Consider the following 15,101-nt stretch of genomic DNA (forward strand, 5'->3'; position numbering starts at 1 on the left):
TTAGGATGGCCAACCCAATTTCAATAAAACATGTTTTAATTTACATATTAATTTTCTATTCTTCCATGCAACTCAAATACAAAGAAAATATTCAATTATCAAATAAAATATGGCAAAATACTTAATTTTTTAAAACACAATAATAATACAAGTCCCTAAACAGCAGGTTGATACCACTAATGTAGATTTCTATGAAATGTAGTTAAAGGGAAGATCTGGAAAATGTGGCTGGATATTAAGTGATATCTCCTTTTGTGATTAACAGGACTTTTATTGGTAGTAAACTAGAGCAAACAATCAGAATAATACATATGCAGTATTCAGTACACACAATAAAAGAAATTCAAAACCTGTATAAAACAAAAAAAAAATGTTGAAAAATCATACAGCTTGAGATACAGTGGTAAAGGTCCTCTCCCTCCTTCAATTACAGCTTTTACTCTGTACTCAATAGAACTTACCGCACATACTGAAATAAGAAATACAGACTTTTTAGTACTGAGTGTATTTAAGAGGATTAAATACATTTTCTAAGAACCTTGCACTGACAATATAGAGATGACCATTTAAACTGGTAAAGCCAACTTAAGGGAATAAAGTGGGGAAAGGAAATTAACTAGCATTTTGTAACCATTTTTAATAATTTCTTATTTTCCAAACACTGCTTTCATAACAGAAGTGTTTTACACTTGCACAATATTAATTACTTTATTATACATGGAAGCCTGTGGTAGGCTGATTACACAATAAGACTGCAAACAACCAGGGGTACTTTTCTGACGTCAGAAGAGTACATAAGACTGAAATATCACCAAAAGTACATAAAAAACTCATCAGCATAAACATCAAAGTACATTAAAAAATATAATCAGAAAAAAATACAATTGCTAAAAAGTGGTTTAGAGCAGAGCCACTGCCTAACAGTAGCTTCAAATGGCAATTAGCATTCATAGCAAGTTCTGATGACTTTACAAGACCCATGTACAATACTGACTAATGTACTTTTTAAAAGTGTACATTAAAGGCTGCAATTTCAGAGATTCTGATGTAAATGTAGACACTCTTATCCGTCACATTAGCTGTTACCAGTTGGAATTACAACCTTATTAAAATCTATAGCTCTGAATATGTGAGGTTTTATTATACATGGAAAGGTATATAAGATGTTATTTTAAAAAACAGAAAATGGGGATTTTTATCCTATTTTTAGGATTTGGATGCCAAGAGGCATAGAAAAAACATAATGAATTACCTATTGGAATGTAAATTAAATGGTTAAAATAGGGGAAAGAGGGAATAAAGAAGGCCCAGAAATCTGAGAGGGGATAGGTTAAGGGAAAAAAAAAAAAACTACGTGGGTGATAAGTAATAGTATAGACAAGAGAACAATGTTTTAGGCCATGTATAACAACACATATCCCAAATTTCAATGAATTATGTAATTACAACTTGGGTTCTAATACTGTAACCAATCAACCACTTAGGTATCAACACTGTATCAGGAGAATCTCTGAATGGAATTACAGCCTTGTTACAGCTGGGATAAGGGGAGACTGCTTTTTTCCTTCTTATATTAAAGCTATCATTCCAGGCTTTGATCAAAGATCCAAGAATATTTGTTCTACCAGGCTGGAATGAATGTGGATTGGAAGTTTAGAGTACTTTTAAAAGCTGCAACAAAATAAAGGTAGCCAACATCTCAGAATTTTGGATCAGCCCAGGCAGAGATAGCAAGATGAAATGTTTTCACTCCCTTACTTAAATGAAATGTCTATCATATAGCCCATATAGAGCAATTTGAAATGCTTTCGATCCCTTATATGATGAAATGTGTATCATACTTTCTGTAAATTGGATATTCCATTACAGTGATAACGTACAGAATTCCCATGCGTTATTACACTTTCCTGAGAGTAAAGCAATTAGAATAACCTTAATCCTAGCAACAAAGTTTTTTTTGTTCGTTTTTTTGTTTTGTTTTTTTTTTGTAGTTTTTTTTTTTTTTTTTTGCATTTAAAATTTTTGGGCTATTCCCTGACAATCTATACATGTAAATTTGATTTCTAAACATTGTCACTTTGAATGTCAAACTATTTTTAATCTATTGATTTTTATTAAAAATCATAATACAAACAGAGCTAAAATCACGCTAACAAAATAAACTAAATATGAAAAGTTGCATTGAAAGGGCATTACATTATTCTTAATAGGATCGTGTAGAAACATTCCAATGGCAGTGTTCTCAAAATAAAACAAAATTACATTAGAAGACCCCCAGCCTGGTCACTTTTGAGACCTTACCTGTAACTCTGGCTGGTGGGTGTCTTTACTCTTGTACTACATGGCTCACTTACATCAGACATCATATTTGTATACCCTGAGAAATCTGACACTGAAGTCCTTACTCTATGGTCCACTTCTCCATTAGAGTTAGTAATAAAGGTCATTGGCACCCTGCTGCCCGACTTAAACTGAGAACCAAACGCTTGTGCAAAGTTCTCAATCTGGTACGTTGTTCTAGGCTCTATGTCTTTCTGAGGATCTATCTGGCTAGCTAACTCCTGAGATGGAATCTGAAAGCTTGTTGAGGACTCTAAGTTTTTCTGTTGTTCCTTCTGGCTAGTCAATTTCTGAGATGAGGACTGAAAGGCTGATGAAGTCTCTAAGTTCTTCTGAGAATCTATCAGATCATCCAGCTCCTGGGAAGGTGTCAACTGCTGATGTGTAGCATCCAAAGCAGATAAATAAAGACCTGGTTGAGATCCAAATAACATCCCAAAATGAGGCTTTGGCAATGAAGATGGCAACACTGAGGTAACAGATTGGCCGAAACCACACTCCAAAGGAGATGTAGTGTATATCTGTTTTTCTGGAAATAAAGTGTGGTTATGGAGAGGTGAAGACAAACTGACAAATTGGAAACCAGGCGTAAGAGTAAAACCTGCATTATTGGATTTTTCAAAAGCCTGTTGGAGGTATTTGGAGTATTCTTGCAACATGTTTGATTTATCATTTGAAGATGTTTGGGTGCCTGGGCTCAAATTTTCTTCTTGAACCAATTCTGTGTGTTCTCCTGAGGTGTGTAAATCCACTCGTGGTTCTGTAATATTGAAAGGATCCTCCTTCTGGCTTTCTGATTTGTTGGAGTATTGATCCAAAATACTTTGTAAAACCTCATCAGGAATTCCAGACTTGTCGTGACAAGACTTAATTTCAGCATTTAGAGCTGAGGAGTCAATAAGTGACAATGGCGCCTCATTATCCAAAACACTGACACCTGCAGACTGAATAACAGACTGCTGGGAGACCATGTGTCCTACATTTATAGAAAAGGCACTGTTGCTGCTGGCAGTTGGTAAATATCTTCTTTTCTTTGAAAACTGCATGGCATCATCATAATTACTACTTATTTGACCTTGTTTGCCACTTGTACTGTGGAGAAGACTAATGGCCTCCACGGTATTATTTGATACTATGCCAAGTGAGCCACTTGGTTTTCCAGACAAGGATTTCTGTCCAACTATGTCTGGTAATGGTGACACAAAATTAAGGTAGTTTTTATCTGTACTCTTTCTGCTTCCTTTTTTAAAGATCAATTTTGGCACCCTTTTCTGTAATTCATCTATACCAGTGCCAATTATGCCTCCACTGGAAGACACAGTAGGCATTTCTACTGAGTAACTCTGCATGGTCATATTATTTGAAATTTGAGATTCATTTGTTTTACCAGTCTTGTGTTCTTTATTTTCAACAGCTATGCTTTTGGACTTTGTTTTTCTCCTTGAAGAACTTGTATTTCCCTGAGACAACACAGCCAAATTACCCATATTGTTATGGTTTGATGACCCAGGTTCTGCACTAGCTGCTTTAGCTATGGCTTCACCACACGTGCGCCTGTGCTTCAACAATCTATCAGTCCTTGAAAAATACTGTTGGCAAGTGTCACATTTATATGGCTTTTCTCCACTATGTGTCCTCTTGTGTCTCTCCATATGGTACTTCTGAATAAACTTCATGCTGCACTGATCACATCCAAATGGCTTCTCTCTACTATGAATTTTCTCATGTCTCTGCAACAGGTATTTCTGAATGAAACCCATGCTACACTGGCTGCACTGGAAAGGTCTTTCTCCTGTATGAATGAGGACATGTCTCCGCAGATGATAGGAGCTTCTGAAAGCAGCACTACAGTGATCACAGATATGAGGTTTCTGACTTGGGGAGAGGATGGCACCTTCTCCATCACCAACCAAAGAAGGTTTGGAAGATGCACTTGGCTTCCTCTTGGCTTTGATTCCCTGAGATTCTGGCTTTGGCCTCTTCGCCTTTTTGACATTAATGTCCGGCTTTGGCTCCTCATTGCCATGGTGGTCATCAGTCCTGCTACCGCTGCTCAGTAATACCTCGCGGTGGTGCTGCGCTGGTTGCTGCTGGGCATGCTGGTGGAGAATACTGAGGTCCTGGATGACGCCGTGGCTTCCCCCTTCCCCGCCTCCTAGGCCTGGAGATCTCTCTTCAGCCCCAGCGAACAGCCCCCCATAGTGGTGGTGGTGATGGTGGTGGTGAGACTGCTGCTCCTCAGGATCTGCCGGTTTCTCTTGTTTGATGCTAACCAAAGACTGCAAGAATCCCCAGGAGGTCCTCTGCGAGGGGAAGGCCGCGGCTGACGCCGCCGGCTCCTTCTTGAAAGTCATGTCCGGGGCTGGCGGAGGGGGGGGCTCAGCCGCCGGGGCAGAGGAGGTAGAGGAGGATAACACACACTGCGGGGGAGGGGCGGCTGACCCCGCCGGCCGGGTGAAGCTGGTGACCGGGGGAAGCCGGTGGCTGAACATAACCATACCCTGGGGAAAGGTGGGTTCCATCTCTGCCCTCCTGCTGCTGCCGCCGCCGCCACTACCACCGCCGCCGGAGCCGCTACCACCGCTACTGCCGGGACCACCGCCGCCACTCAGGTACCCGCTGCCGATTTTCATACCCCGGAGGAGGCCTGGCTGAGGAGAGGAGGAGCAAGAGGGAAGAGGGAGGAAAGGAGGTGGAACCGGGCCCCGGGCCGAGCCCACCGCAGAGCTCAGGACCCCGCCGCGCCGCCGCCCAGACCGCAACGCGCCCAGCGCTAATTCCCAGCCCAGCCGCCTCCGGCACCGGCACGCATGGTTCTGAGACTCTACCCCAGGCCTCGCCCCCTCCCTCCAGAATCCACCGACAACACTTACGGGTCCCGCCGCCGCCACAGCCGCCGTCGCCTCCAGTTAATAAAAATAACGCCGTCCTCTCCACAATGGAATTAAAAGCCTCCCCTGTACTGCGCAGCCGCGGCGCGGTGTCTGCTGGGAACTCCTCGACCGGGCCAGAAGGGAGCTCTGCGGAGCTCCGGCGCCTGCGCCGCAGCTTCCGCCCGGCCGACCTGTCAATCACTAGGGCGGTTGGGCGGAGGGAAGGCCCAGAGAGGTAGGGGCGGGGACTTGGAGACCCTCTAAATACGGGGTTCTGCGGTAACTAGGCGTGGTTGGTGGGCTGCAGTGAAAGGGGTGGGAGTGTTGGGGGCTTCTGGGGGAAAGACGTTCAAGAGGTGGAACCCAAGGGGCGGGAAGTTACTGGGCAAGGTTCTGCAGCATGGCGTGGGAGCTTAAGAGAAAGAAGCTGGAGGAGAAGGGAGGGGGTGGGGGGGAGTGCCTGAGTACTGAATGCTGGAGCTTACTGCACTTTACAGTTTGCAATACAGGTGTTAATCAAAATCCAAGCTCATGAAGAGGACCATTTCAGGCACTTTTGATTCTGAACTTTACCTAAAAGCATTAAGCTTCAAAAACGCAACATTTTTAAAAACAGACGGCCTCTGTATCTCTTTTGGAAACTTTAATAATGGGCACAAATCCTTTAGAAGGTACCTACTTTGAAACCACAATAGAAGTACCGTTGCAAAAAAAAAAAAAATTGTCCTACTGCCAACCTACCTGAAGGCTACTGGAAAAGGAAACCGCGTGTAATCCAGGTGCACCAGACCTGTAAAACACGCCCACATACTTTATCGTCATCAAATGTTATTTAAAGGCCCACACACCTTCTCAATCTGTGCTAAGGATTCGGTTTGTCACATTATAGTGCTGCCCGACCCCTTATATTATTTGTGAAAAAGTGACCACTAGGCCTTTTGTAAGATCTTTGCTAGAGTCTACTGTTACATTCCCCAGAATAGAATACTGAGAAATGCATGAAAATTACGAATTCTTTCTCTTAAGGGAAAATCTGGAAAGCAAAGTCAGATCACCAAAAATCAAACAAATATTTATTCAGTGCCTAATATATACAAGGCACTCACTTTTATATTAAGCATGCAAAAATCTAAACCAGCCACTCTTCTAATGAAGAGTGTTTACAAATTACAAACTTTTTTAAACAAAGGAAATAAAACTCTGAGAATAGTTTATATAGTATATTTTCTTAATGAAATCACAAATCAGTTTTCTCACAGTATTTCTAGCTAAATAAGAGAAATTTCACAATTGAACCTTAAAGAGTATTAATTAATACTTACATGCTTCTCTGAGCCTGCTTCAAAAACTTAAAAGACAATATTTAGTGAACATTTTGAAGTAAGAAAATTTGGTAGTTTTCTCATTCCATGCAACTGCATTTAAACATGCTATCACTTAGAATGTGAAATTTTAATACCTTCAAGTATAGTTAAGTGTTAAAAGAAAGACTGAACATTTTAGAACTTAAGGCAGTGGTAAAATATTAGTCAATACCTATGAGAAATGAGGCTGTCCCTTTATTCAGGGTGTCAGTGTTTAATGGGAAGCTGGGATGCATATAAGCTAGTCCAAGCATGAAGGGCAGTAGGACACTCATATGAAAAGCCAACTTTGTTCTTCAGTTATCAAGATAAGAAACCTGTCATTTCTCTCATTCACTCTGTCAGCCTTGAGAAACACCAAGCAGACTTACCTCTGTGTTGTACACCCCATATATCAGGAAGATGAAGAGACCCTGTAAAATAAAATGGAGGGAAAAAGCTGTTAACGCTAATCATTTCAGCAGTAGAAATGCTTGAAATAAACTTTCCTGGGAATAGACAAAAGAAGACACACTTCATCAAGGTCAATTTATTTTTCTATTTTTCATCATTAGAAGCTGTACCTTGAGCATTTATGTGATAAGATGCCAGCACATCACTTACAGTGGTTGTGCTATTGACTTCTTTAGAAATTGAAAATAAAAATACTATCCTGAGTACATAGACTATTAATTTAAAAAATCAGTATAGCAGCCTATGTAAGATAGCTGGGTTGTGAAAATATTAAGATCAGAAATGTCATTAAAGTAATCGTAGAAATAGCACTAAGCATCAGTTTATACCAAGCACTGCTTTAAACTAGAGTGACAGTCTTCACTGGGGTAAAAACTGAAGGAAAAAAAAAAAACATATGAAAATATAAATCAGCTAAAGGGATAAAATTTAGGACAATAACTTAAGAATTAATAGTTGGTAAACTAATGCTTAAAGTTGGATGAGATTTCATGTTACCAGCTGTTATGAAGCTGCACACTTTTTAAATTGTATCCTATATGTAATTGAAGTTCCAAAGATCTGCTACTAATTCATCTTTAGCTTTAGAAATGTGTAATTAATTGTAAAATATAAATTAAACCTTACTCTTAAGTCTAATCATAATCCAATTTTGGAATAAAATTGAAATGCTTTAAATCTATTAGAGTTAATACAGAGTAAGAAATTGTCCTTATATTTTTACCTTGAGAGAAATAAAAATCTATATTTTACTATTCTTCTTGGGTACTAATATGCCAAATATTACATGGGGGTCTGGACTTAAATCTGGAAATAGTTCAAATAATATGATATGTTCAAAAGGAAAATATTATAGGAATATTGTAATATTTATTTTATCTTATATCTTATAAATAATGGAAACAATCCTAGAGCAAGGGGATTATATAAAAGAGAGGAGAGTTTTGTTCTTGTTAGTTTGGTATTTTAAAAGACTTTATTTTTAACCTCTTATAATTTTTAATGTAGCATTTTTTGTGATCTATGTATCTTTAAAAAAAGACAATTAAATAAATTTTTAAAATTTAAAAAGACTTTATTTTTCAGGACAATTTTAGATATACAGAAAAATTGAGAAGATAGTACTAAGAATTCCCATATTCCACACCCCTTTTCCCCTATTATTAACACTTTAGTATGATACCTTTGTCATAATTAATCTTATTAGTTTTCAAACTACTGCTAACATAATTTCAGACACTAGAACTATTGCAATACATGTATGTATTCGTATGAATAGAAATATTAATTAAAGGCTTTGAACAGTAAAAAACTTCTACAAATTCAAGTAAAGTCAGAACTTTTTTCACCCCGTGTACAACGATGTCCCTAAACTCAATACCAGTACTCCATTCCATCTCTCAAGTTGCCTTCGTCAAGAGCTACGTAGCTCAGAGATAATTCAAGCTGCTCTAGTAGTAGTCATTTTCCAAGATACTTGTTTCTATTCTGGATAACTCTAGGAAAATTTTTTCCTTTGATTTATGTAAAACTATAAGATAATTAATGGGCCTTCTTTCCCTAGTAATGGCTAATTCTTTATTCCTTTTAGTGCAATAGAGACATAAAATTAAGAGGTCACTCAGATTTTATTTCTGTTTATGAGATAGGAGTACTTTCTTATGAGACAGATGAATTCCTGAATACATAAGATTTCCTGTACATTGAACAATATGTGCAGTGATTTCTATATGATAGGAAAACCCTGCTGTTTACATGATATTTATGTGACTTGCTTTGAAAGTAAAAGAGCCCTTCTCTAGTGTATAATTACTCCATAATTTATCTATTTTGTATGTTGTTTGGTTTTTAAAAAAGAGGTTTTTTTTTTAAAAAAGTCTCACTTTTCCTGATGTCTTGATATATTGAAAAACTTGAGTATGTCCTCATCCTTAAAGTAAGATAACTAATGTCTCCCTTTGGAAAAAACAGATTTAGAGTGAGAAGAAGAAAAGAAAAAAAAAAAAAGAATTTAGATGAGGTAACATCAATCTCAAAGATTTTTCCCATTTTCCTCTTTTTCTTCACTAATCCACTCTTCAGAACATAAGCAAGCAAAGCCCCATAGGATGTCTTCTAAAGATTATGAAGAAGTATGAAACTTGAAATCACTTCAAGCACTGTCTGGCTCTCTTTCTCTTAGGTTGTCTGTTACTACCACAACCAGTTGAAAAGTAAAATTGTAATAGTAATAAATAATTATTTTTATTTGATGTGCCCACAAGAGATGACTTTTCCCCCCACTGAATTTACCAGCTATTGACAGTTGTGATAGCTTAGGTATAACTCTACAGAACTTTAGGGATCCTTCGTTACTGGGTAAACATCCCATTTCCTCTATTCTCTGAAGGGCAAAAGCAAAACAGAAACAACTAAACAGAAAAATCTTAAGTCATTAACTATGAGCCACTTTTAAATTCCTGCAGAGAGAATACCTTTAAGAACAGCTGGAAGGAACCAACTGCCAATCTTCAACTGGCACTAAGATTTCTGGAACCCCTTTTATCAACATTCTGCCCTACTAAAGAGTGAATACTGAAAGTGTGCCACCTATTTCTGAAATGAAATATCCATGTCTGATAGGCAGCTTGTGCTATTCCATTCATAGATATATCCATCCAGAATGTAATTAGAGTATTTATCCCCAGCAGCACCAAATTCTTAATGTTTCAGTTGGTAAAAATAACAGTAATTGGGCAGGAAGCATCCAAAGTTTAGCTGGATTCCTGTAGCATGTGTGTGCTTTATGGGCAGGAGCCAGGACTGGGGAAAAGTACACCAGGATATTACATATGATACTGTACAGGAGTTAAAAATAGAAACTTTGGGGGGGGGGGGGAACCAGACTATTTCATTCTCATTTATCTGTGAAACATTCAAAAGTGAGGTAGCTTTGTAAATATTTTCACTGTTACAGAAGCCCTTTGAATAATATCTGCAGATAGCTTCAATAGCTGACATCTAGTCTTATTTTTATATTGATTGTTCTGTGCTTTTATAGTGTGCTTCATGATTGTTACAAGATCAATCTTCTTTTAAGTGGTATTATATGCTTTCCTGGTTATACAAAGAACAGGAAAGGTGCCTCCGAACACATTGCATTGCCTGCTCAAGAATCAGAGTAATGTTAAACAATGCAGAGATATGTATAGCTCTCTCAAAGTGCTTTCAATTACATAATTCCATTTGTTCTTCACTACAATACTATAAAGTGGGCAGTATGAATATTGTTGGCCTCATTTTATATATGGGGATTTTGAGGTTTGCTCAAAGTGGCACAATGCTGAGAATTTGGCAGAGCCAAGGATTAAGTGTTCTGACTCCTAATATAATAGTTTTCCCCCCACACACTGCCTTAAATAGACATGTTCCTAACTCTTAAGTCACCAGCTTCAAGGTGATGCAACTGGTGGGATCTTTCAAAGCTCAGGTTTATTGAAAACAGTTTGATTAACTCATGGAATCAGGGACTATTTAGTAATAGGGCTTCAAGGAACCCTGTTTCATTACCAGTGCAAGTTGGCCAAGCAGGTACAACAGGAAATATGCTTTGCAATGATGATTCTCAGCTGCTATGTGCCAGGCTCTGTCTTTTGTACTTCCCTTTCAAATTCTCATTCGATGATGTATGCTTGCTAGTTGCTGGGAAACATCTTTTCCCATCAAAAGTCTGTTAGGTAATAGCATAGTCAAACATCCTTATTGTTATCATCATTTACTGAACTTCTCTAAATGTGTGGCACTACACCATGTGCTTTTTATTTGTTTATAAATCATGCGCCAGCCTACTTTCAAAAAACAATTCCCATTTTGGGGACTATGTCCCGTAGAAACAAATGCATCATGTACAAGGACATGTATATTCAAGGTTGCTGGTTGCAGCATTCTATACTGGCAAAGCACTGGGGGAAAATTCAATCCTGAATGCCCTTCAGCACAGGAATGGCTGAACAAATTGTGGTATGTCCATACTTTAGGATATTAGGCAACAAAAAGAATGAGTTAGGGCTGTGTTTATTAGCCTGGAGGGATTTCTGTGCATTGCTAAATGAGAAAAGCAAGAAGAAAAGACACGACTTATATAGACTCATTTTTGTAGAATAAATAACAAATCCTCTCCACTCCCCAAATACAGCAGATGAAACAGAGAGTTTTGGAAGGATACACACCAAACCACTATCATGGGTTTCCTAGTGGGAAGGGCTGAGAGTTAGTGGAGGAAATCAGAAACAGGACAATCAGAAACAAATGGAAAAATATGCATGACATTATCTGTGGAAAAGATGGAATATAAAATTCTATCATATTACTATAAATCCAGAAGACAATCTGCACATCAACAAGGATCTAAATAGACTAATGAAATATTGATTTGATTAGGGGATAAGATTATGGATTTTTTTCTTAATTTCTATTATTTTAATATAAAAACTACAATAAATTTGCACAAAAATTTACATGAGTTTATTTTAAAATACATGTATATGATAGGGGGTTAGAAATAAAATCTGAAAGAAATCAGAAGCTCAGAAGAAGAGATGAATGAATTCTTCCTGGTGTCTGAGCATTTTGTTTAGCTCCAGGTTACCAAGGCCACAAAACGGAACCTGAAGGTTTATATGGTTCTCACTGTCCGATAATAAGATCAATTTTTCATGAGAGGAGTTTTTCCTGACAATATTTCCTAAGAGGAATACTGAATGTCATAAGAGAGAATATCTTAAATGGCAATTTTGCAGAAAACCAAAGAGGATCCAAAGAGACAATTGAGTGTAATGATTAAAATGGATGATTTGATTATACTCCCAGCTCCACCACACACTCGCCTTAGGACTTCGAGCAATTTTCTTAACTGCTCTGTGCCTCATTTTCCTCATTCTATAAATGGTAATAATTTTAGTTTTGTTAAGATCAAGCAGGTATCACTGAGCATGGTGCCTTGCACATAACGAAATACAGTCAAGTGTTAGCTACTTTTTTAAGTTCTTCAAAAGTCCATTTTTTCTATCCACTCTCGATAAAGACAGAATACAGAAGAGCAATTCATTATCATTTTTACATTATTCATTTACATTTATTGAGTACTTGTATCGGGCTCTGTGTGAAGACTATAAAGAGGGTTAGGCTTTGTATCTTGCCTAGCAGAAGAGTTATATTTTAAAAATAAATATGTATTCATTGTGATTAGTAAATTAAAAGAACCTTATGCAGTAGTTAATGAAGTAGAACAAAAAATCGATTTTGCCTGGGTGAGAGGGCAGGCTATAGAAGGAGAGCTAAAATCTTTAAAGGGCTTGCCTCTTTTGTGTTAAGCATTTGATTTGATACTTTTCTAAGCATTTGATTCTTTTTTTTTTTTTTCAGGAGGGACTGTGGATTGAACCCAGGACTTTGTACACAGGAAGCAGGCACTCAACCGCTAAGCTGCATCCACTCCCCAGGATCTGATTCTTAAAGAATAGGAAGAGTGTTCAAGGAGACAGCTGGGAGATGTCATTTCAGGGAGATAATCTGAAAAAGCCCAGCATTGTGGGAGCACAAGGCTTCTAGGATATCTGCAAGGAGCCCAGAATTGTGAGAATGAGTGGTGTTCAAATGAGAGAGAGGGAGACAATGAAACTGGAGAGGAGGGCAGCTCCCCTACGAAAGACCCTGTATGCTGTGCCAACGAGCTTGGCTATTTTCTAGGAAAAGGGGGTCATTAAAGAGTTTTAATAAGGAAAGTGATGTCATAAGACTTTTTTTTTTTAAAGTAGCAATGAGGGCGATGGATTGAAGTGGCCCAAATAAAGGCAGGGCAACCAATTAGGAAGCTATAATTAGGGCAAGAGAACCAGAACTGAGGAAATGATTGTGAGAATTCAGAGATATTAGGTTGGTGCAAAAGAAATTGCGGTTTCATACTATGGATTTTAAGTCATTATAACTAGGCTCAAAAACATATTTAGTAATCAAAATAAGAACCACTACAATCAACACATTTTTGCCAATGAGAAACAAGTCTGTTTATTCCTGTAGCATAAAAATCTGTGCTTCAAGATTTGACGACTCTTGAAAGGCATTTTCTGCCTCCTGCTGGTTGTGGAAGCATTTTCCCTGCAAAAAGTTATCAAGATGCTTGAAGAAGTGGCAGTCAGTTGGCAAGAGGTCATGTAAAATGGTGGATGAGGCAAAACTTCATAGCTCAATTCGTTCAACTTTTGTCTTTTTTTTTTTTAAGATTTATTTATTTTTTAAAAATTTATTTCTCTCCCCTTTCCCCCTAGTTGTCTGCTGTCTGTGTCCATTCACTGTGTGTTCTGTGGCCGCTTCTATCCTTATCAGTGGCACCGGAACTGAGTTTCTTTTTGTTGCGTCATCTTGCATCAGCTGTCTGTGTGTGCGGCACCATTCCTGGGCAGGCTGCAATTTCTTTCCCGCTGGGCGGCTCTCCTTCCGGGGTGCACTCCTTGTGCATGGGGCTCCCCTATGCGGGGGACACTCTTGTGTAGCATGGCACTCCTTGTGCGCACCAGTCCTGTGCTTGGGCCAACTCCACACAGGTCAAGGAGGCCTGGGGTTTGAACCTTGGACCTCCCATGTGATAGGCAGACACCCTATCCGTTGGGCCAAGTCCGCTTCCTTGTTCAACTTTTGAAGTGCTGATTATGCAACCTGCAGTCGGGCATTTTTGTGGAGAAAAACTGGGCCCTTTTTGTTGACCAGTGCTGACTACAGGTATTACAGTTTTCAGTGGATCTCATCTATTTGCTGAGTATACTTCTCAGATGTAATGCTTTTGCCAGGATTCAGAAAACTAGTGGATCAGACTGGCAGCAGGCCACCAAACAGTGACCATGACCTTTTTTTAGTGCAAGTTTGGCTTTGGGAAGTGCTTTGGAGCTTCTTCTCCATCCAACCACTGACCTGGTCATTGTCAGTTGTATAAAATCTACTTTTCATCACGTCACAATCTGATCAAGAAATGGGTCACTGCTGTTGTGTAGAATAGGAGAAGACACTTCAATGACAATTTTTTGTATTTTCTGTCAGCTCATGAGGCACCCACTTATCGAACTTTTTCAACCTTCCAAATTGCTTCAAATGCCGAACATCTGTAGAATGGTTGTTATTGAGTTCTTTGGCAACTTCTCATGTAGTTTGTAAGAGGATCAGCTTCGACGATTGCTCTCGACTGGTCGTTGTCAACTTCTGATGGCCGGCCACTATGCTCCTCATCTTCAAGGCTCTCATCTCCTTTGCGAAACTTCTTGAACCATCACTGCACTGTAAATTCGTCAGCAGTTCCTGGGCCAAATACATTGTTGATTTTGCAAGCTGTCTCCGCTGCTTTACAAGCCCGTTTTGAACTCAAATAAGAAAAGCTTTTGAATTTGCTTTTTGTCTAACATCAGGTCCGTAGTCTAAAATAAATATAAAATAATGCAAGAAATAAGTCATTAGCAAAAAAACATAAAGCAAGAAATGCACATTAAAATGATGTATAACATAACCACATTTATTTAAGAATGTATGCTAATATCAAACGGCAAATTTCAACAATGCAAAACCACAATTAGTTTTGCACCAGCCTTGATATTTGGAAGGTAGAATCAATTGGATATGGATGCTGGCCAGACATGGAGGGAAAAGGAGAAACCTGAGTTAAGGACGATCCTCAGGTTTCTGGCTTCAGTGATGGGGTGGGTGGTAGATAGAAAATTAAATGGAAAAAATGAATAAATGTGTTGAGTGAAGTATCTATGGTCCGGATGGAAATCGAAGCCATGAACTAGTGGAAGTGTAAAGTAAATAAAAGCAGAGTTCTGGAAATGTCCAACATTTCAAAGATGAGCAGAAGGAAAAGAACCAGTGAGGATGAATCAGAAAAGTAAGAAAGGCTGTTTTTAATGAAGCAAATGAGAGAGAGTTTCAAGGAGGAAGAAATTATTAGCAGCAAAATAGATTGAAGTCAAACTGCCTGAGTTCTAATCCTGTCTCTGCCATTTACTAGTGTGTGAGCTTGTGCAAATTACTAAACTTCATCATTCCT

The 15,101-nt window shown here is 38.6% G+C and overlaps 1 protein-coding gene across 2 annotated transcripts; it reads right to left on the reverse strand.

Annotated features, from left to right (window-relative positions):
- Window positions 1-250: 250 nt before the first annotated feature.
- ZNF281 (zinc finger protein 281) lies at window positions 251-5,368 on the reverse strand. 2 transcript variants are annotated; one of them, XM_004458087.5, is made up of 2 exons: window positions 5,214-5,368; window positions 251-4,987 (listed from the first exon to the last, which is right to left on the reverse strand). In XM_004458087.5, the coding sequence occupies exon 2, from the start codon at window positions 4,971-4,973 to the stop codon at window positions 2,298-2,300; it is 2,676 nt and encodes an 891-aa protein (XP_004458144.2). In that variant the 5' UTR covers window positions 4,974-4,987; window positions 5,214-5,368; the 3' UTR covers window positions 251-2,297. The 2 variants fall into 2 exon arrangements, with proteins under 2 accessions (XP_004458144.2, XP_004458143.2); XM_004458086.5 differs by having other exon boundaries at window positions 251-4,991; window positions 5,214-5,326.
- Window positions 5,369-15,101: the final 9,733 nt, after the last annotated feature.

This window comes from Dasypus novemcinctus, chromosome 13, assembly GCF_030445035.2.
Source record: "Dasypus novemcinctus isolate mDasNov1 chromosome 13, mDasNov1.1.hap2, whole genome shotgun sequence".
Classification (NCBI taxonomy): Eukaryota; Metazoa; Chordata; class Mammalia; order Cingulata; family Dasypodidae; genus Dasypus; species Dasypus novemcinctus.